We start from the raw sequence: 21796 nt of genomic DNA on the forward strand, positions 1-21796 counted from the left end.
GGTGGAGTTCTTAAAATGAAGCGGGCATACCCAGCCCTCTGATATTGGGCCACTAATTGACTTCACTACCTTCCACAAGCCACATACCTTGTATGGCTCCGTTTCCACATAAAACATAAAATGATAAGAGCTGGAATGGGAAAAGCGTATTTAAAGTCATAGAACTGACTTAGACTACTTAGATAATGAAGACAAAGAAGAGAAGGGGTCCAGTATCTCAAGAGATCCTACGTTTAGAGGCTGGGAGGAGGAAATGGCAAAGGAGACTGGGGAGTAGCAGGTCCTTGAGAAAAGGTGAATGTGATGTCCTGAAAGCCAGGAGAGGGAAGACGATTAAGGAGTGTGCTGAGATCCAATATTCTGAGCTGAACGCGGAGCGGTCCCGTGACCACTGGCAATATGGAATTGTTGGAGGCTTTGACAACAGCAATTTCAACAAATTAGTGTGATTAAAAGCCAGATGAAAGCCGGTTAAGGAATAAATGAACAAAATCATTTTTGACGCCTTTATAAACTGCACAAGCTTGTCCCAAGCCCTTAGATCTCCTAATTCATGACCCCTCTTAGATCTGACCTTCAGAGATTCTAAAGCATTTAACTTGTCCAGTACTTCTCCAGCCTCCGGAGACTGCTCTAAGAATATGAAAGTACTTCGTAAACAAAGAGGCCAAACAAAGGAGCAGGGCAAAGGGGCAGCCGTGGGTTTTCATTACTCTGTTCTATTACTCTATCCCCGTACTGTATTCATTTTGTATTCCCTAATTTCCTCTATGCTCCTGCAACACCAAATTTTCCAAATGGTAGCCACCCAGTAAGAATTTATCACTCCGTATTTCTCGCCCTTCAGCCCCTGCCCCCACACCTCGACCCCTCCCTTCCCCAAGTCTTTAACCAGAGAGGCACGAATTCACCACACCACTCTGGAAACAAAAAGGGCGGGTTGGGGCGGGGTGGGGAGAAGGGAGGGAAGAGGGGAGGGGAGGGGAAAATACTGTGGTTCCTACAGAGGCTTTGAGCGCATGCGTGAGTCCTCCCCCGGACCGTTTGTGCTGCCCTCCTAGGAAGAGGGGTGGGGTGGAGGTTTGCCCGTCGGACCGAGTACGGGTGCCGAGCAGGCTCTCACGGAAGTCCATTCGCTATTGGGAGGTCCGCAGTGGCTGCTCTGTGCCCTTGTTGCCGAGGGCCTCTTCTTCGGTCATTCCTGGAGTAGGAGCCGGACTGGGGCTGACACAGGGGCTCCCCCCGGCCGCCTCGGCGCCTGTGTGACCTCCTCGCTGGCGGGATGTGGCGACTACGCCGGGCTGCCGTGGCCTGGTAAGTGCGGGCTCCGACCTGGCCCCGTTATTTCCGGGGCCTCCAGAAAACGAGGTTGTCCCATCACGACATACAGAATGTGCAGGTAACTCTCAGGCCAAGCAGAGAGCAGTTGGAGGATTCCGGGATATTTTTGAGGACCCGGAGTGACAGGTGCCCTGACTAGGCTTACCTAGGTGCTGTCCCCCGTACTGGCCCCTGTCCGTGTTCCTATGCCCCTCGGAAGATTCTGGGCGCTTTTCAGTCTTGGCCTTTTCTATTGTCCTTTTGTGCCTGCCCCTTTCACCCTTCTGTCCTCGCTGTTATCTCTGTCTCTGGTGGCTTCTTGTTTCTGTCCGGGCTCTATGACTCTAACCATGTGTCACCCTTGCCGCGTCTCTTAATTCTCACTGTCTTTGGCTTCTGCCTCCATGCCAGCTTACATTGCTTTTGCAGGTACCTGAGCTCCTCTCTCGGGGTGAAGGGGACTTTGCCTCTTTCCTTAGTACGCTGAGTGAACATGATTTGGAGTCAGATCTGGAGCGGTGACGCATACATGTAGTGTCAGAGATGGTGATTAGAGATATTCTCTAAATAGCAGCTTTTTTCAGTGTTTAGGAAGGGAGACTTGCTTTTTGGATGTGAGGTGGTGAATGTAGCACCACCTTTCTAATCACTGTGTTATTGTTGCCCTGGTCTGTGTTAATCCTAAACCGAAAATCATAGAAGTATTTATATTTCTATGGGTTACTATGTGCATTTTAATGAAATTAAATTTGACTTTAATCTTTACACGTAGCTGTGTTCTAGTATCCTTAGATATCTTCAGGTTTAACTCATTGTTGCAGGCATTTGATGAGAAGTAACATACATCAAGCAAGGTTGGAAAAACTTGGTTTTCCTGAATTAACTCAGTCGCTAAACACCTGTCTTGAATTTTTTTTTGGAACGTTTTTAAGTGGTGTAATTTATAGTGTTTATAAGAGAGGGGATCCATTTGTTTTGTGAAGGTTAATTTGAATCTAAATTTAGAACTGAATGGCATACAATAGTTGAAGTTTCAGTCAATTAGAATAATTGATTGAATAAGTTACTTCTAATGTCATGGAATTTTAATTTCTGAGTAAATCCACAGCCCTTGGTACTGAACTAAGTTATTTACAACCTTTTTATTTCTACTTCTCAGTATTTACTGGGGAAATATATCTAATTTTCTTTACATAAGAAAAGACTTTGCAGAAAATAGCGTACTTTGTTGGAGCAATTAAGATATGTAGGAAAAACTTTAAAAATTGAGTTTCCAACCAACTAATTATCAACTGATAATTGTTTATTCAATTGGATGCTGTCGGCTAAATTGTTTCTAAAGTTACTTTTGACTCTGTAGTCATGACTTAAAATGTCTTATGTTGATAGCACAGTTTAGCTGCCTGCTGAAGTAGAGATGCGTAAGGTCAGATGCCCCAAGTTCTGGAGTTTGTCTTTTGATGTAGTTCCTATGCATGTTATGAAGGAGTACATTTAATTCTTACTCTTTAATAAATAAACATTCTTTGACATATATATCTAAATATGTGCTCATAGACATGTCAGAAGACCAATGGACAACATTTATTTAGGTGCAATAAATATTTGCATAAACTTGTTGAAAAAATAATAACATGCTAGGAAACAGTACATAGATTAAAAGGAGATGATGGATGAGTGTGAATAGATGATTTCTGGGGTTGGGGTCGGGGAGCCTTGTTTTGCATCACATTTGATTTTTAGTTTGGCCTAATATATAGAAGTATATATTCAAATTCCTTTTCCACCATTCCTTTTCCGCCATTCACTAGTCATTCTACCTTAGGCAAGACACAGTTTAAAAAAAGCAAGTTGGTCAAATAAGGATACTTACCTTACTGGGTTTTTCTGAGAGTTAACAGGAGCATTTGTGTAAACATCTGTCATAATGCCTGGCAGTTAGGTACCCCTTTCCCCTCACTGTCCGTCTTCACAACATTATTTCAATGTTCCTTCATTCCTTTTCCTTAAGATATTTCTACTCCCGTGTAACTAAATGAATTAAAAATTTATTCTTTAGTATGGGGCCTGGCCCTTAGTAAGCACTATGACGGTGTGTTGAATAAGATAATCAGGCGTATGTTTGTTCGTAGGAGACTTTCATTCTCTGCCAGGAAGGACAGGAGGGAAGAGTTCAGATAGTAACATGTGCATTTAGATTCTTTTCTCTTTGGGGTATTCCCCCTTCTTTCTTTCTTTTTCTGGGGAGCCAGGTACATGAGGTGTTAATTTTTCCTTAATTTCCATTCCTGGACCATCTCAGGATTGTGAAACATAGATGAGAGGGCAAAGAATAGATGTTATAAGCTACTGGAACTTCTGTGCTTAAAAGTAAAAGTTTACACGCCTTTTTTTGTATAGGTGCATCCATAATTCACATTTATTTTCATACCACCATTTTAGCCTAACATTACATGAAATCTTTTCGTATATCTACACGGTCTTCGTATTTATCACTTCAATGGCTATACACAGTATTCTCAGTATTCTCTTTTGTTTATGTACCATAGTTTATAAATTTCTGTTCTTAATATTAGATATTTAAGTGGTAACATTTTTTGCTATTACAGCACATCTTTTCTTCCAGTTTTACTGAGGTATAATTGACATACAGCACTGTATAGGTTTAAGGTGCATAGCATAGTGATGTGACTTATATACATCATGAAATGATGACCATAGTAAGTTTAGTGAACAGACGTCGTCTCATACAGACACAAAATTAAAGAAATAGAAAAAAATATTTTTTGTGATGAGAATTCTCAGGATTTACTGTCTTAACTTTCATATATAACATACAGCCTGTTAATTGTATTTATCATGTTGTACATTACAGTCTTAGTATTTATTTATCTTAGAACTCTAAATTTGTACCTTTTGACTGCCTTCATTCAATTCCCCCTTCTGCCACCCCCTTCCTCTGGTGACCACAAATCTGATCTCTTTTCTATGTGTGTGTGTTTTTGAAGTATAATTGACCTACAACACTGTGTTAGTTCCTATTACACAACATGGTGATTTGGTATTTCTATACCATTTCAAAATGATTACCATGATGAGTTTAGTTCGGATATGTCACTATACAAAGATATTTTGTTTTCAACTTTACTGACAGCAAATAGCTGTCAGTAGTTAATAAGTCTCTACCTTTTTTGATTTCAGTTTTGATTTCTTGGACCAGGATCATAGCCCACATATAGTAAATTAGGGGACAGGCTCTGGAGTCCCACTGCCTAGGTTTGAATCCTTCCTTTACTCCTTATGTCAGTGGGGACTTCAGCAACTTACTTATGTCTGTCCGCCTTTTCCTCGTTGGTAAAATGGGGACGATACTAGTACTTTTATCATAGGATTATCAGCAGGATCAGATGAGTTAGCTCCTGCTGCAGCAGTGCCTGGCACACAGTAAATGGTTAGTAACTGTGGGCTATCGTAAGACACAGTGTGATTGGTCGTGTGTGCCTGTGTGTTTTCCCTTTTGCATATTGCTCTTTTATATCGTTTCCTTTGCATTGTTTCCCCATCTGATCTTTCCTCCACACCTATTTTTCTTTCAGTGAGGTCTGCCAGTCCTTAGTGAAACACAACTCTGGAACAAAAGGAAGCTTACCACTACAAAAACTGCATCTGGTATCACGAAGTATTTATCATTCGCATCATCCTATCTTAAAGCTTCAAAGACCCCACTTCAGGACCTCATTTCAGCAGTTCTCCTCTCTAACTAACCTTCCTTTACGTAAACTGAAACTTTCTCCAATTAAATATGGCTACCAGCCCCACAGAAATTTTTGGCCAGCGAGATTAGCTGCAAGACTCTTAAAACTTCGGTATCTCATACTCGGATCTGCTGTTGGGGGTGGCTATACAGCCAAAAAGGTGAGGTTAACTTTCCTACTGCTTTTCCAGTTATTCCAGCATGATTGTTTTAAAGTTTCTTAGCATATGTCGTTTTTCTTTAGTGCAGTAGAATGTAATTAGATGTTTAAACATTTATTGTGTGTCTCTATTATGTGCTGAACTGTTTTAATGGTGCTAATAGGAAAATGCTCTCTGAATCTTAGTTATTATAAGAGATGAAAATGGCCTAATGGAAGGAGCACTGGTCTGGGAGTAAGAACACTTAGGTTTGATTTTCAGCTTTGCCATTTAGTAGCACAGGCAGGGAAGTAAGTGGCATGCTCATGCAACTACTTTGTGGCAGCTCTGGGACCAAAGGCAGGGTATCCTGATCCGTGGTCTGTCTTCCTTGTATTCCTCAGTGTTGTTTAAAGCCAAATCATGAAACCCATTTGCAATAGGAGTACATTTTGAATTTTTCCATTTTCTGTATTTAGTAAAGGAGCATTTACATGTTTTATATGCTTGTCTGCTAATTTACTTTTAGAAGAGCAGAGGCCACTTTGTTTCTAAAAATTCTGAACATAATACATTGCTCTTAGTAGCTTAGCATGTTTTAACAAAATAAATTTAAATAGTTTTTTTTAATATTTGATATGGCATTCAGATCATTTGATTGGCATACTTTCTTATCTTTCAGACTTTTGATCAGTGGAAAGACATGATACCTGACCTTAGTGACTATAAATGGATTGTGCCTGACATTGTATGGGAGATTGATGAGTATATCGATTTGGGTTTGTATCAACATTAAAATACTTTTCTTGGTTGTATCTTTAGGAAAGAGAAATAGTTGTATTGAGATAGCTCCTTAACTCGAAGTTTAAGGTTGTAGCAGTTTTTTTTTTTTTTTGACATCTTTATTGGAGTATAATTGCTTTACAATGGTCTGTTAGTTTCTGCTGTATAACGAAGTGAATCCGCTATACATATACATATATCCCCATATCCCCTCCCTCTTGCGCCTCCCTCCCACCCTCCCTATCCCACCGCTCTAGGTGGTCGCAAACCACCGAGCTGATCTCCCTGTGCTATGCAGCTGCTTCCCACTAGCTATCTATTTTACATTTGGTTGTGTATATATGTCAGTACTACTCTCTCACTTCGTCCCAGCTTACCCTTCCCCCTCCCCGTGTCCTCAAGTCCATTCTCTACGTCTGCGTCTTTATTCCTGTCCTGCCCCTAGGTTCATTAGAACCTTTTTTTTTTTTGATTCCATATATATGTGTTAGCATATGGTATATGTTTTTCTCTTTCTGACTTAATTCACTGTGTATGACAGACTCTAGGTCCATCCATCTCACTACAAATAACTAGTTTTGTTTCTTTTTATGGCTGAGCAATATTCCATTGTATATATGTGCCACATCTTTATCCATTCATCTGTTGATGGACACTTAGGTTGCTTCCATGTCCTGGCTATTGTAAATAGTGCTGCAATGAACATTGGGGTGCATGTGTCTTTTTGAATTATGGTTTTCTCTGGGTATATGCCCAGTAGTGGGATTGCTGGGTCATATGGTAATTCTATTTTTAGTTTTTTAAGGAACCTCCATACTGTTCTCCATAGTGGCTATATCAATTTATTTTCCCACCAACAGTGCAGGAGGGTTCCCTTTTCTCCACACCCTCTCCAGCATTTATTGTTTGTAGATTTTTTTTTTTTATACAGCAGGTTCTTATTAGTTATCCACTTTATACGCATTAGTTTATATATGTCAATCCCAGTCTCCCAGTTCATCACACCACGATGTTTGTAGATTTTTTGATGATGGCTGGTTGTAGTAGTTTTATTTTAATGATAAAAGTAATAGAATAGGAGAAAAAAATGGTAAGAAAAAAAATCATCCACTAGTTCATCAGTTTAACACAGCTGCCACTATCCTTAGGGATCAGTTTCTTTTAATTGTACCTATTTTGTGTATGTGGTTAATATTTTACTTTGCTTTTTAAGAATTATATAGTCATAGTGAACATACACTTTGCTATCTTGTCTTTTGCTACCTAACACATTTGTCAGCATTTTCTACTCTGCCGAGCAGCCTTCTTGAATATCATTTTCAATGTTGTATGATGTTACCCAGAACAGATGCACTGTGCTTCACCTAACTAGCTCCCTTTGATTGAGTACCTTGGTTACCTCTACTTTTTGTAACCAGATTCCTTAAAAGCCTGCTAGTGTCCAGAGTAATTTCTCCTGTTAGTCTTTCATTGTTCCCTTTTTCAAATAATAGATAGATGAGAAAAAAAGTATATTTGGTAGTTATGATTGCCAGTAACTCATGGTGATCTTTAGAAAAAGATTTTTTTTCTGATGAAATTATTTTCCTCAGGTCTCTTTTTTAAGACTTTGTATAGACATTTTTTAGACTTTAGCTTAGGTGTATATGGGGGTGGATTTGATCTCTGCATGCACTATTCACAGCACTGTCTTAAAGGTAAAATTGTTGCATTGACAAAGATATTTACAGGAAAAGCACTCCTTCAAATTACTTTTCTAACGTTTATGAGAAGAGCTTTTAACGGTATGCATTCACTAATCCCACGCTGTAGTGACTGCAAGCCTGGGTTCTGAAGCTAGACTGTCTAGGCTTAAACGTGACTCCCCCACTTTGCTGTATGTGCAGGTCCTGTTACTTAACCTCTGTGCCCCATTCCTCGTCTGTAAAATGTGGTTGATGAGAACTGTTTTGTAGCATTGACATGAAGATTAAACAAGTTAGTGCTTTTATAGCACTTAGAATAAGACCTAATACATATTCTTATTTTGAGAAACTTCGTGTTTTATCTTCTCCAGAGAAAATTAGAAAAGCCCTTCCTAATTCAGAAGACACTGTAAAGTTGTACCAAACTTTGACAAAATTGTTGAGTATTTGTAAACAAAAATAAATACTTGATCACTTTATAAATAAAGCTAGCAATAATAAAGTAATGGCTTGTCTTGAGTTCAGAGACAGTTTTTTGAAGTGGTAACAAGTGTAAGTTTTCCTAGGGAATACAAAAGGAGAGAGAAGAGTAATGGAATTCTGTTCTTAAACTTGAACTGGGATTTCATCACTTTTTTTTGAATTCAGGTCAGGTGCTACAAAGGATTTTTCTTTTTTCTTTGATTCATTGCCTTTCTGCTGTGACTTCCTCCCCAAAAATACTTCTGTTTCCAATCCAGTGTTAACATTTATACAGTGTTTCTGTCTCAAGGCATTTAACTTATAAATCAAAGATAACCCTCTAAACCGTATGTTTGGTGAGTCTTTTTAAAAAATTTTTCATGGCTTGTAGAAGATCATCAGAATAACACATTGTTTCAGATATACGTAGCAGTTATAGTTGGAATAGGGAGAAAAATGGAAAAAAACATTTAAGTTTATATATAATTATTTAAATTGCATGCATGTTTGAATAGTCAAATTCTTATTTTGAGACTGTTTCTTTTCTCTTCTCCAGAGAAAATTAGAAAAGCCCTTCCTGATTCAGAGGACCTTGCAAAATTGGCACCTGACTTTGACAAGATTGTTGAAAGCCTCAGCTTATTGAAGGACTTTTTCACCACAGGTAAGGAAGGACGTGTGTTTGATCTCATTTAAAATGTCGGGAAACACAGAGGAAAAATACTTAAAATGTATTCATTTGTTTATTTCCATCTTTTATTTATTTATTATTTTAAATTAACATTTTTAAAAATAAATTTATTTATTTTGTTTATTTATTTTTAGCTGCATTGGGTCTTCATTGCTGCGCGTGGGCTTTCTCTAGTTGCGGCGAGCGGGGGCTACTCTTCCTTGCGGCAGGAGGGCTTTTCATTGCGGTGGCTTCTTTTGTTGCGGAGCATGGGCTCTAGGCATGCGGGCTTCAGTAGTTGTGGCACGTGGGCTCAGTAGTTGTGGCTCGCGGGCTCTAGAGTGTAGGCTCAGTAGTTGTGGCTCACGGACTTAGTTGCTCTGCAGCATGTGAGATCTTCCCGGATCAGGGCTCGAACCTATGTCCCCCGCGTTGGTAGGCGGATTCTCAGCCACTGCACCACCAGGGAAGTCCCTATTTCCATCTTTTAAATGAAAATATTTAGTACAAATAAAAGCCAGGTTTTTGATAAAAGGATAAACACAACGTTTTTTTGCTCTGTGGTTTTACTATTTTTTAAATTTATTTTTATTTTTTGGCAGTGCCACGCGGCACACGGGATCATAGTTCCCTGACCAGGGTTCAAACCTGTGCCCCCTGCAGTGGAAGCACAGAGTCTTAACCACTGGACCACCAGGGAAGTCCCCGTGGTTTTAATTTTTGTTTGGGCCAAGAAAATGAAAATTTGCAAGAACTTAAACATGCTTGGCTTTAGTCAGTGAGGGAAAAATAAATCACTTGCTCTTGACAAGTAGATGACACTTCCTATGTGTTTACTGTTCATAACTGGTTAGAGCCGATTTGGTGATTTTAAAACAAATTTAATTATAACGGACCATAATGAGTAGAATTTACTAAGACTAGTCCTGGTGTATTTGCCCAATTCTGCCCTATCATGATATAAATCTGAGGTCTCAGACATCTTTGTTTGCTCATTGTTAAATTTTACATTTCTATTTCCCCCTTTGCTGATTTTTCACAGGTCACAAATTGGTTAGTGAAGTCATAGAAGCTTCTGACCTACTTCTCTTGTTAGGTGTGTAAACAGATATTTTTGCTGATCTTAACATGCCTTTTAAATGCATCTAATAAACTAGCTGCAAATAAAATTGCAGACCAAATTTATAATATTGCTTATGCTAAATTTTAAAATGTCAGAATTATATTGGGCAAATTCATTATCCTTTAGGTGGAAATAATAAAATAATTTTTTTGTGGTAAAACTAAAATTCCTAAATATGTGTCTATATTATAAGATTAAAGTTATTAAAAAGAAAGTTTGGTTAACCAAAATAGTTTCTTGAACCTGATGTGTTTGTTTCTGTTAATTGAAATGAAAGTCATTTTAATTTGTCTCATCTGTCCTGTCACAGTTGACATTTTTAATTTAATTTTTTTACTGTATATGGTCTGTAATGGCAGTAGTGTATGGCTGAACTGTAAGTACTCTCATGTAAAATAATCCTTATCAAAGATTGCCTTATTTTTTATTGTAATTTTCAGTGATATTTTAAAAAATCAGTTAAACATGTCCTATAATGGTTTTGAAAATTTTTTTCTTAGCTTAACCACTGTGTTCCTTAAAATAAGAATAGCTTTCCAAAAAGTGATTTTTGCTCTAAAAATCCTTTTATCTTTCAACCGACTAAACATAATTTGGAATTTAGTTTAGGCTATTGACTTCACTGGAGAATTTAAAGGACTGCATATTTATCTTTAAGGTTCACCTGGAGAAACGGCATTTAGAGCGACAGATGCCGGGTCTGAAAGTGACAAGCCTTATAGAAAGGTACGTATAAAGGAGCATTCTTCACGTAGATAGTCTTGAAAGATTTTTTAAAGTTTTTACCTACCCTGGAAGATCTGAAAATGGTAGCATCCGAGAAGCAAACATAAAAGCATCCAGTGGAGGTATTGTTATTATTCTTGGTACAAAATGCAAGGTATTATTCAACAGTTCTGGAAATATAATTGGAGAAGCCAGTTTCCCTCAAATATGTCTGTGAAATATTAGTTTCCAGGGTTGTCCCCAACAAAGGGTTTTGTTGTTAAGTATGTGTGGGGGAAAGCTGGTATAAATAAAACAAGCAGGCTTCTTTTCTTTTCCCTAGGATTTCTCAGACCTTAATATATGCATGTGCATTGTGAATCTCTAAGAGAAGTCAAAGTGTGCAGGGTTTTCCAGATTTATTTAGCAACAAAGCCCTTCTTCCATGAAATACCTTCTAGGGACTAATGTTTCATGGTATACAGTTAGGGGAAATATTAAGGGAACGGCAGGTTTGTTACTAAGGGATAAATAGACTTCTGTTACATTGCTAGTCAACAAAATTATGTATGGGGTTATTTAGGATATGTTAATTTCAATTCATGCATTAAAACCCATATGAAACTTTTAGGAGAATTGCTGATGTAGAATAACGTGCATTGTTGTGTATTTATATTAATATGTTAACCTGATATTGTCTTACTCTTAATTCTTTTCGTCTTTTGAAATTGGTAAGATAACTGATTCCTTGGAAGTTTTTCTTTTTAAATAATAACCTAGATAAATAAATATCTGGAAAAAATACTCCATGAACATTTAAAAATTCAATATGAACATTTAAAAATTAAATGATGAAGGTTATTATGGTTTTAAATCATTGAGGTAAATAATTTTATGTTTTTTGGGGAAGCAGAAAGAAAGTAATTTCTATGTATAGATTTCCATCTTGTTTCCTGTCCTTCAACTTTGAGCTTTTTACATGATATTCCAAGTTTTAATTATATTTCAAAAGATTTTTTTCCTTTTGTCTTTTAACTTGATCTTTTGGAGAAAACATTTTTCAAAATGTGTGTGTATATGTGTGTGTGTTTGCCTTTTAACTTGATCATTTTTGATAACCTTTTCCACTGGCATTATTTTAACCAAGGGATACCCTTGAATATACATGCTACTGGAAAGAAACATTTGAATAGAAATTAGCCTATGATGCACAGCTTATTTTGAGCCAAGGCCTTGGCCCTTAATGCAGATAGACTTAATGTGTAGAGAAAAGCTAATCTAACTGGGGAGAAGGAACCCCTGTTACAAGTATGGTAGTATGGTTTTTGAGCGACAGGATTTCTTGTTGCCTAGATCAGTTAAGGGAGGCTTGCATCTCTGTTCTTTTCTGATATGGCCTAGGATTGTTTTGGTAAATGAGAATCCTTTTTAGGTCCTGAGAGATAATTCCCTTAAAATCCTGCTAAGGTGATAAATGAGTAGTAACTGATAAATGATCAAGAGCTCTGCAGTATAGAAGAAACAAGAGAACTGATCTCTGGGAATTTATATTTACAGATTTTATTTTATACAGTAGACACGAGAGCAAATTTATTGCTTTATATTATAATTTACTTTGCTTGAAGATAAGTGCTGTTGTAGACTGTTCCTTTTTAACTTTTCCATAATTTATGGTGATTATCTTGCCCATTAAAAACGCACCAATTATTTCCAACTATTTGTTATAAATTAAGCCGTTTTCATTATAGGTTAAATCAGATAGTATTAAATGCTAGTATAAATGTTTACAGAAAAAGTATTTTCAACCTCAACTAGTGGTTTTAAATTTTATTAATATGCAGCATTATGTTTTCAAGGCTTGACTGTTACCTGTGCTATTTGAAAATAATGAACTACTCAGACAAGATGCAGATAAACTGATTGTAAGAGACTTGTCTGTAAATTGATGGTTGAATGTAAGCATGGAAAGGGAGACCTTAGCAGAAGCCTTTTTGAAATTATTCTAAAGCATCAAATTTGAAAATTTGGGCAATAATCAGAGGTGGTAGGATGGCATCCAGAGTTCAGGTGATACCTTTTTGATTGGTTCAGTCTGGTGTCTGAGAGCCCCAAGATTTAAAATGGTGTTCATGCCTTAGCTTAATGATTGTTGGGTTTATACCAAAGTTTCTGGCTAGACTTCTATTAGAAATGTAAAAGTAAATGTGAATCAGATTTTTTTAATGTAGTAATAGATTAAAAACATTTCGACTAGAAGTAAAAAGAAAACTTGTTCTTTCTAATAAGAGAACACATCTGGAAAAGTGCTGGCAAGTAGAGGGACAATTAGGAACCTTTCTAAGTCAACCGAAGTGAAAGTGACAGGGAGTTGCAGGAACACAGATGCCAGATTGACTTGAGTCAGGCAGAATGAACCACACAATAGACAGATTACTGGTGGTTCCCAGTCTGGGGTCCCTGGACTTTTAGGTGTTCTGGAAAGTTGTGATTGAGGTCTTCAAAAAGTCAAAAAGCATCTATTCCCACATAATGCTACACAGGCTAACTAAACCTCAAGTTTCTTTGATTTTGCCTGTATTTATATCCGTTCAGTTTGTGGACAGTAATGTTTATCAAAAGTTCTTCTACGTATTTTTGATAAATAAAAAATGGAAAAATACTGAAACCACATTTTAGTAAATGCTTTTAGTTAGTCAAAAAATTTTAAACTTGTGTTCACTATAGAAAAATATTAGAAAGAGCCCTTAGTGAGACCTGGAGACCTTTAGAACTACCTGAAGACAAATTCGGAATTGGAGTGACAAGCCTTTTTTAGTGAATTAATGGACTCACCTGGTTTGTAAGTCAGTAGATTTCTGTATATCAGTCATAGTATATATAGGTGACAGGACCACTTAGTGTATCTCCTTTTTTTAGATTCAGTAACATTGTTGTGTTCTAGTGAAAATTAATTTGCTAAATGAGACATTATCTGTGCTTTTGTTCTGTCATGTTTCTGATGGCTCATAAACATCTCATAGAAGTAAGGAATATGGTCATTCTGAAGGGTACAAGCCCATTTATAATTTATAGAAAATATTTGAAGTCCAAATCATAAAAAGTATTGTTACTCTTTTAAAAATAATCATTAAATAGTAATTATCTTCCTTTCCACGTTACTGTAATTCTTATTTGTGTGGCTTTACTTATTTTATACCTACCCTCTGAAATATCTCTCTTCCCTTTTCTCTGCCTAATTTCCACTCATCCTGAAAGCCCAGTTCAGTTGTCACCTCTGTGAAGCCTTCCATAACCATTTTAGTCCCAATAATTATTCTCTTAACAATCTAAAACATTTTACAGATGAAACACTATTTACTTTGGCTTTCATTCTTACTGTTTAATAGGCTATTTCTATCACAAAATCTCTGTTCTCAGAGCGCCTAGGATAATGCTGAACTCTTAACACAATTCATCAGTTGATTTAACTCAGTAAAAGTCTGATTTAAAGTAAGCAAATTTGGGGCTTCCCTGGTGGCGCAGTGGTTGAGAGTCCGCCTGCCGATGCAGGGGACGCGGGTTCGTGCCCCGGTCCGGGAAGATCCCACATGCCGCAGAGCGGCTGGGCCCGTGAGCCATGGCCGCTGAGCCTGCACGTCCGGAGCCTGCACGTCCGGAGCCTGTGCTCCGCAACGGGAGAGGCCACAGCAGTAAGAGGCCCGCGTACCGCAAAAAAAAAAAAAAAAAAAAAAGTAAGCAAATTTGATTAATGCTAACAAGAGTGGGCCCAAAGATTTTATGTAATGTGTCTTTTTGCTCTGATTACCTTTGAATTTCTCCTGGCCTTCAATATTTGACAACTATTGAAGAGAGCAAGAATGTGAAGGTAGCACTTATACTCGGAATTCTGAGTTGTAACAAAGCAGTGTTGCTTAAGTAGGACTTAACATTTCTGGGATTCCTCATGCAACAAATAATGTAAACTGTGGCAAAATGAAATTCTCACAACCAGCACCATCAAGTAGCCGCAGATTCAGGAAACTTAGGTTTCCTAAGCAGCTAACAATTGGCAACTGTACTTGGTTAGATACTTGTTTTATTCCTTAATAATAAGCATATTGCATTTTTATGTCATTTAAAAAACATTAAATAAATACTGTGTACATAACACTATTTTTAGGTAATAATTTAGAACAAAGGGGATTTGGTAGAAATTGTATTATCGATAAAAACTATTGGTAATAGACTGATTTGTTCATCTCTTGAAATTAATTACTTGTAGAAATTGTCCAAATAGGATGCGATATTTCTCAGTTGGAGCAAATTAAATAATTCAAGTAGAAAGACATACTTCTTTCTGATATCCAATAATAAACATATTTTAGTTGGCTGTGAATATCTTGAGCTGAATTATATATTACTGGGAGGGAGGAAAATAGGAAAATAGATCTTTTTAGCTAATGAAATAGCAGAATTATTCAAACTTTGAAAAGTAGTTTAGTGCCTAGGAATATTTTTTAAATGGAAGGGGAAAGAAGTCTTCACTTTCACGAAGTTCTTTTCTGGACCCAAGTTACTTTTAAAACTAATAAAACGGGTTGGCAAGCTTTTCCTTAGAGGCCAGATGGTAAATATTTTAGGTTTGCAAACCTGTGGTCTCTAGGACTACTCAGGTAGACCACTGTACTTTGTCAACTCCTTCTCTAAAGAGTAATTTACATTTGCCCTCCGAAATATTGCACTTTTACCATTTTCCTTATTTAAATGTAAATTGAACGTGAAGGGTCAAAGGCACTTTGAAAATAGTGAGACTGTAGAGCTAACAGGTATCAGGTGTAGACTTTGGAGTCACACTGCCTGCATTCAGACTCTGTCTTTCCTGTTTTCTGAGCTGTGTGACCTTGGATAAGTTCCTTAGCTTCTCTGAGTTTTTGGTTTCCTCTTCAGTAATAGGGGGAACCCTACCTGATAAGGGTTATTGTGAGCATTTCGTAAAGCCCTTTAGCACAAGATCTTGGCACATGATAAAACTAAATGAAAACTAATGTAATGATAATAATAATGATTATTATCATCTAAGACTTAGAATTATTCCATGAGTTAGCATATTCACATTATTTGATTAATTTCCTCCCCTTAATTCCTGTTGAATCTGTTCTGGGGATTGTGATAAGTGGGAAAATGGACTGTAGGGTTGATGTGTAGCTTATTTACATAATAGGCAATTTTTAGGAAACCCAATTTGGATTTTGTGCTGTAAACTGTGTGCGTTTTTAGGTAAAAGTAGGTTATCATTTAATTCATTCAAGCAACAGACATGGGCCAAGCCCTATCCTAGGTGCTGGCCATAACACATCTGAAGTGTCAGGCCTTATTCTGTGTGTTAGGTATAAAAACAAACAAGGTATGGGCCCTTTAGAATACTGTTAAAAATATAGTATTGGGTTGGCCAAAAAGTTCGTTCGGGTTTTTCCATAGCTTACAGAAAAACCCAAACAAACTTTTTGGCCAACCCAATATTTTATTTTATTTTATTTTTTTGGCCATGCCTCCCGGGTTGTGGGATCTTAGTTCCCCAACCAAGGATCGAACCCAGGACCCCAGCAGTGAGAGCGCCAAGTGCCAACCACTGGACTGCCAGGGAATTCCCAAAAATATAGCATTTTAAATGTATTCACATAAGAATGAGTCATAATTTCAAGATTTTTAAAAATATTTTCTAACAAGCTTATCAACTTCTAGAGGTATTTGCAGCATTTTCAGTTGACATTTTGGTTTCTGGAGTTATCACTGATTTTCTTGGTCTGACGTTACACTTTTTTAAAAACCCGAGAACACTGTACATGAAATATGGGACTATGAGAACTGCAGCGTCAAATTGACAGTAACCAGGAGATGTTTAGAGAGTATTCATCTGTGGTTGTTTACAATAACTATTGTTAAAGATCACAATTAGTACATTTTTAATGTAATATATATCATTTAAAAAACAATTATGTGCTGTTTCTTGAGAGAAGAATGTCTGAACTTGGGAAAATATTTATTGAGTAAAAGTGTTCTGTTCATGCAAGGAGGCATGAACAAATGCCTCATCTTGCACAGGAGGCACACACATTTTTCCCTTCCTTATTCCACAAACCTTAGCTTTAAAAGCTAATCCAGCTGTGCTTAGGGTGAGATTTGATGCCTAAAGTTGGATAATGGTAACCTTTTTTAGTATAGTGTATATAGCTTTTTCTGTGTCTAATTCTTGTTTTCTTCCTACTTTTTTTAGGAGGTAACAGTTAATTTCAACTACCTTCACATAAAAGTGCTTCAGTAACAGACTTGGAAGGAAAGTGAGGTGTCACTAGAAAGAGAGGGTGTTTTTCTTGTAATAGATATTAGATATTTACCATACACTTTGTATGTACAGTGTATAACAGTGGATTAGGGAGGGGTGTTTAAGCTATGAATAAACAAGAATCCTGTGCCTGATAGACCAGCACAGTTAAGAAATGTGGAATATTTTCTCACTGCTTTAGCATTTTATAACTTATACTACTGGGTATTATGTTAATTAAAGCACAGGTACACTAATGTGTAAGCCAACATGGGAAGCCATCTTTAAAAGGGAACTGTTTTGAGAAATCTAAACACTTGGATGAGTAGAAGAAGTGATTATGATAAATGACTAAATGAATAAAAATGAGTTGGATTACTTTTCTTTCTGCTTGATGAAAGACAGTGATACAAAAAATGAAAAAAAAAGGACATAAAAAATTATGGGAATGATGAGGGTAGTGAGTTGGCATTGCATTTCTTTGATTTATCAATGACCATAAAAGTGTTTATTTAAAAGATACATGTTAAAAGATAACCGCAGGTTTTTATAAATATATTTTGTACTATTGAATTTGGAAACAGATGTTGAAAGTTTAGTTATGTTACTTGCCACTTTGATGTTCTCTTACTTTTCATGAAGAAATATCAACTAGTTTCATCCTTTGATTTATATAGTAAGTCAACCAGTTTCATTATGTTGGTATAACTTAATGTATTAAAACTAAGAATCAAACAAAATAAAAATCCCCCTAATTGTTTGCTAATATTTCCCTTAATTTAAAGTGCTTTACTGTAATACATCTTTTCTATTTGTATTTATTTCTTGTAAACTTTTTTATTTATATAAATCTTTGGATTATATAAACTAAGTTATTAAGCCTCCAGGTGAGTCTACTAATTAAAATTTGAATGTAACGTTAACCAATATTTCATTTTAAGAAACTTTATAATTGTACTATACAAAATAAAATATTTTTGTCAGTTATTTTATAAAGCTGTGAAGCTATTTGAAACTCCTAATGAGTGTTAGTTTTCCTAATTCTTTTTATTATTATAACTTGTTAAAAATTGTTCTCCCAGGTAAACTATTCTTGTAAAATTAAAGAGTGACCTCATTCATCGGAACTTTGCCTTTTTAGGGTTTCTAATTGAGAAAATATAAGGTTCCTGACATTGTCAATTGCTAGTTGTTTTTTCTCCTACATTTCTTGAGGTTGATTATCTAATAGACAGCAATTAAAAACACTGTACAGAAAATGACATGTATTTTCGTTTCATGTCACAAGTGAATACATTGCATCAGATGAACATTTCATGATTATTAAATGGAATGAATTTTAAACATAGAAATGATGATTATTTTGTGCATAGGTCCAAACTGGGTTTTGTTTCATTTTTATTTTCACAGTAACTATATTATCTCCATATCTTAATTATGTTATTTTATTGAGCTTGTGCTTTAGTAATTGATATATCCTTGGTTATATTCTCAGAGGCCATTTTTATTTAGTGTCAAAACAGCTTATAAAAAGTGAAAATTCAGTCAAACTACTTATTTGATGTTGTATAAAGCTAAAACAGTACCTCAAACATTATTTTTTAATTCGCAAAAAAAAAAAACCCTTAGATTTTAATCAAATAAGATTCTGTGCGTAGACATGTAAAATTATGAATTAATGTAAAACCTTGATTAACTTGATGCTCAAAACTACGTTTTGAGGGATCTTTATTTATTTACTTTTTGGCCACGCCATGTGGCATATGGGATCTTAGTTCCTGGACCAGGGGTCAAACCCACGCCCCCTGCGGTGGGAGCTTGGAGTCTTAACCACTGGACCTCCAGGGAAGTCCCTTGAGGGGTCTTTAATTGAAGACATTAGATGTCAAGGAAAACTTAAGAATAATAATTTAATAAGTGATTAAGGTATTATGTATTCTCTATTTAGTCGTATGAAACTTATGGTTGAGAATTAGAAGATTCAGACCTTTGAAATCAACACTGTTCAAAACTCAGTTTTGTTTTTTCCCCCATATGTATCAAGTCAGGAGCGTACACTAGTTCGTATTGGCAATTCAAAAATAAGGGTTGAAGTATTTGTTTTCTCAGTTTTTCTGTTACTAGGACATTTAGTTAACTATAGTGCCACCTTCCTTGAGCATTCCAGTTAGTCTCGGTTTTACTGTATGTTGATATTATATATCTGGCTCGTTTTATTCAGCAGTCACTTATTGCATTTTCCTTTTCACTTACTAAACTATGCTGTTATATATTTCTGAGACATAATTTTACTGAGGAGAAAAATGGAAATGTAGTACAGAACCTAGTTATATAGTGGCTCTAAAGGTACATAACTGAGTTTCCATTTTTGTTATAAGCTATCCATTCTTCTCTGACTTACATCTGTTCCTTTCTTGTGCCCTTTGGTTTAACATTGTTCTCCTCCCCAATTTTCCTCTTCTCCTCGTTGTAAACTCATGGCAGGGTCTGCTTGGTGAGCTCATTCTCTTACAACAGCAAATTCAAGAGCATGAAGAGGAAGCGCGCAGAGCCGCAGGCCAATATAGCACGAGCCATGCCCAACAGAAGCGCAAGGTGATGGATGGTTTAAGGGGGCTACTGATATGTTCACACTAATCAGCCGTTTCTACCAGGATCGTGTCACCTTAATCCATTCATGGACTCCAATTATGAGAAATTATTTTTGACAAAGTAAAAATATGAAAGATAATAGAGATATGCAACTTTCCTAGAGTAGGTAAATCCAAAATATTAAACATAGGAATTTATTTTCTGAAAATTAGATTATCTGTGAGGGTTCATGGATTTGTACTTAGATAAGAATTATGAATTGCAGCTTACTTGGTCCAGTTATTGAGTCACCTTAAATTTGTAGCCAACTTGTCTATTCTCCAAGTTTTCATTTGTAAAATGAAAAGGGTTACTGTGAATGACCATGTTAAATTAAAGAGTGAAATGTATTTGTTTTAGTTAAAATGAATCAGCAGAGAATTCTTATTTCTTACAGAAGGAAACTGTTTTGACTTAACTTTGGGGCAAAATTATTCTTATATACTTTGATAAATTTGTATAAAGATTTTCCACATTTATTAATAAAGTCAGCACAGATTTTCACCTTGTCTACTGCAGGATTGAACATTGGAAATTTGATATAATTCTGGTCAATAAAGAACAGATTCTGATAAAACTCAGCATAACAGTATACAAATGTTTGGTTATAGGAGCAACCAAGGAATCCTTAAAGATATACTTTTGGCTGTTAGATGATCCTGTAGTATAGATCCCAAGGTTAATGTTCTAAAGAGACTAGAGTCAAATGAACTGTATGTAATGATTTTAAAATTATACTCTAAGATCTTGAAATCAGCTATTTGTGTTACATATATTAGATAAGAAAAATTTTGGAGTTAGGTGCAAATCTTACTCAGGAAAAAAGATTCAGTCATATAATTAGCTTCCTGTAGGTTCTGATATTGAAATCAACTAATATTGTAGATAATTAGTGCAATAATTCTGCTGGCAAACCCTGTCGCATTTGGTGGTGGTTAATACTTGAGAATACTCATCATAGTTTTCATTTATTTTTTCAGTATCACTACCTGGCTTTTCTCAATTCCATGGCTGTGGAATCAACTCCTGTATGTTGTTTAGCTTTCAGTGAATGAATAACATAGGTAGAAATAGAAAACAAGTTATTTTCCTACTTGTGTTAAACCAAGGGAGGACTTATTTTGGCTGCGTTGGGTCTTCGTTGCTATGTGCGGGTTTTCTCTAGTTGTGGTGAGCGGAGACTACTCTTCACTGCGGTGTGCAGGCTTCTCATTGCGGTGGCTTCTCTTGTTGCAGAGCACAGGCTCAGTAGTCGCAGCACCCGGGCCCTAGAGTGCATGGGCCAGTAGTTGCAGTGCATGGGCTCAGTAGTTGCGGTGCGTGGGCCCTAGGGTGTGCAGGCTTCAGTAGTTGTGGTGAGTGGGCTCAGTAGTTGTGGCTCACGGGCTCTAGAGAGCAGGCTCAGTAGTTGTGGCACACGGGCCTAATTGCTCCGCAGCATGTGGAATCCTCCCAGACCAGGGATTGAACCTCTGTCCCCTGCATTGGCAGGCGGATTCTTAACCACTGTGCTACCAGGGAAGTCCCAAGGGAGGACTTACTTTAAATGGTGCTTTAGCATTCTCTGTTCCTCATGCTGTTGAGAGTACCATTTAAATATTGTAACAAGTTGGATGCTTAGGCTAAGCCCTCTGTTCCTTAGCTTTGTTACAGAAAGAAGGGGAGGGAGCTACTGTGTTTTGGTACGTTAGTTAGGAATATGAATATAGCTCTAGTTACTAGTAGTTCTTGTGTTTTTCATAATGGTAAAATAATTTGCAATGAGTCCTATAGATCTGCTATTTTAAGATTCTAAGATACAGTTTAAGATTATTGATGTGCTGTTGAATCTGATGATTTAAGCAATATCAGTAGTGAATATTGTTTATTTTCTACACTGCCAAGGGTTAATGTTCATTGGGGCCAACTTTACTAGCCTTTTTTCAGGCTTACGGTTATCCTTCCTATTCCTAATATTTATTGGATTATCCATGTAACCCTTTTATTCCTCACTTTACACATTTGTAAAAGAGCTACTGGCAGGACTGTACCTCCATCTGTTTTGTTTATTAAGGCATACTTAGTAGAGCACGAAACAGGGCTTGTTCCTGCCCACTTTACAGTTGCCTTGTGTGAAAGTAAATGAGACTAAAAACAATTTATGCTCCTCTATAATAATATCATTCCTTTTACTGTCCTTAAAGATGGTTTCCTTACTGTATCTTCCCCTTTATTCCCCCTAT

General features: G+C 36.6%; 1 protein-coding gene across 4 annotated transcripts in view; it reads left to right on the forward strand.

The window, feature by feature from the left end:
• The first annotated feature begins 1060 nt into the window (after positions 1-1060).
• The window catches only part of OPA1 (OPA1 mitochondrial dynamin like GTPase), a 97234-nt gene continuing 76498 nt past the window's right edge, over positions 1061-21796 (forward strand). Inside the window, exons 1-7 of one of the 4 annotated variants that reach the window (XM_079921577.1) lie at positions 1061-1314; positions 4917-5235; positions 5897-5993; positions 8701-8808; positions 9857-9910; positions 10596-10663; positions 19428-19538. In XM_079921577.1, coding sequence (XP_079777703.1) covers positions 1283-1314; positions 4917-5235; positions 5897-5993; positions 8701-8808; positions 9857-9910; positions 10596-10663; positions 19428-19538 — 789 coding nt within the window. In that variant the 5' untranslated portion in view covers positions 1061-1282. The remainder of the gene's footprint in view (positions 1315-4916; positions 5236-5896; positions 5994-8700; positions 8809-9856; positions 9911-10595; positions 10664-19427; positions 19539-21796) is intronic. The other 3 variants (XM_079921578.1, XM_079921579.1, XM_079921580.1) reach the window with 3 other exon arrangements.

This window comes from Stenella coeruleoalba (genome assembly GCF_951394435.1).
Source record: "Stenella coeruleoalba genome assembly, chromosome: 5".
NCBI lineage: Eukaryota > Metazoa > Chordata > Mammalia > Artiodactyla > Delphinidae > Stenella > Stenella coeruleoalba.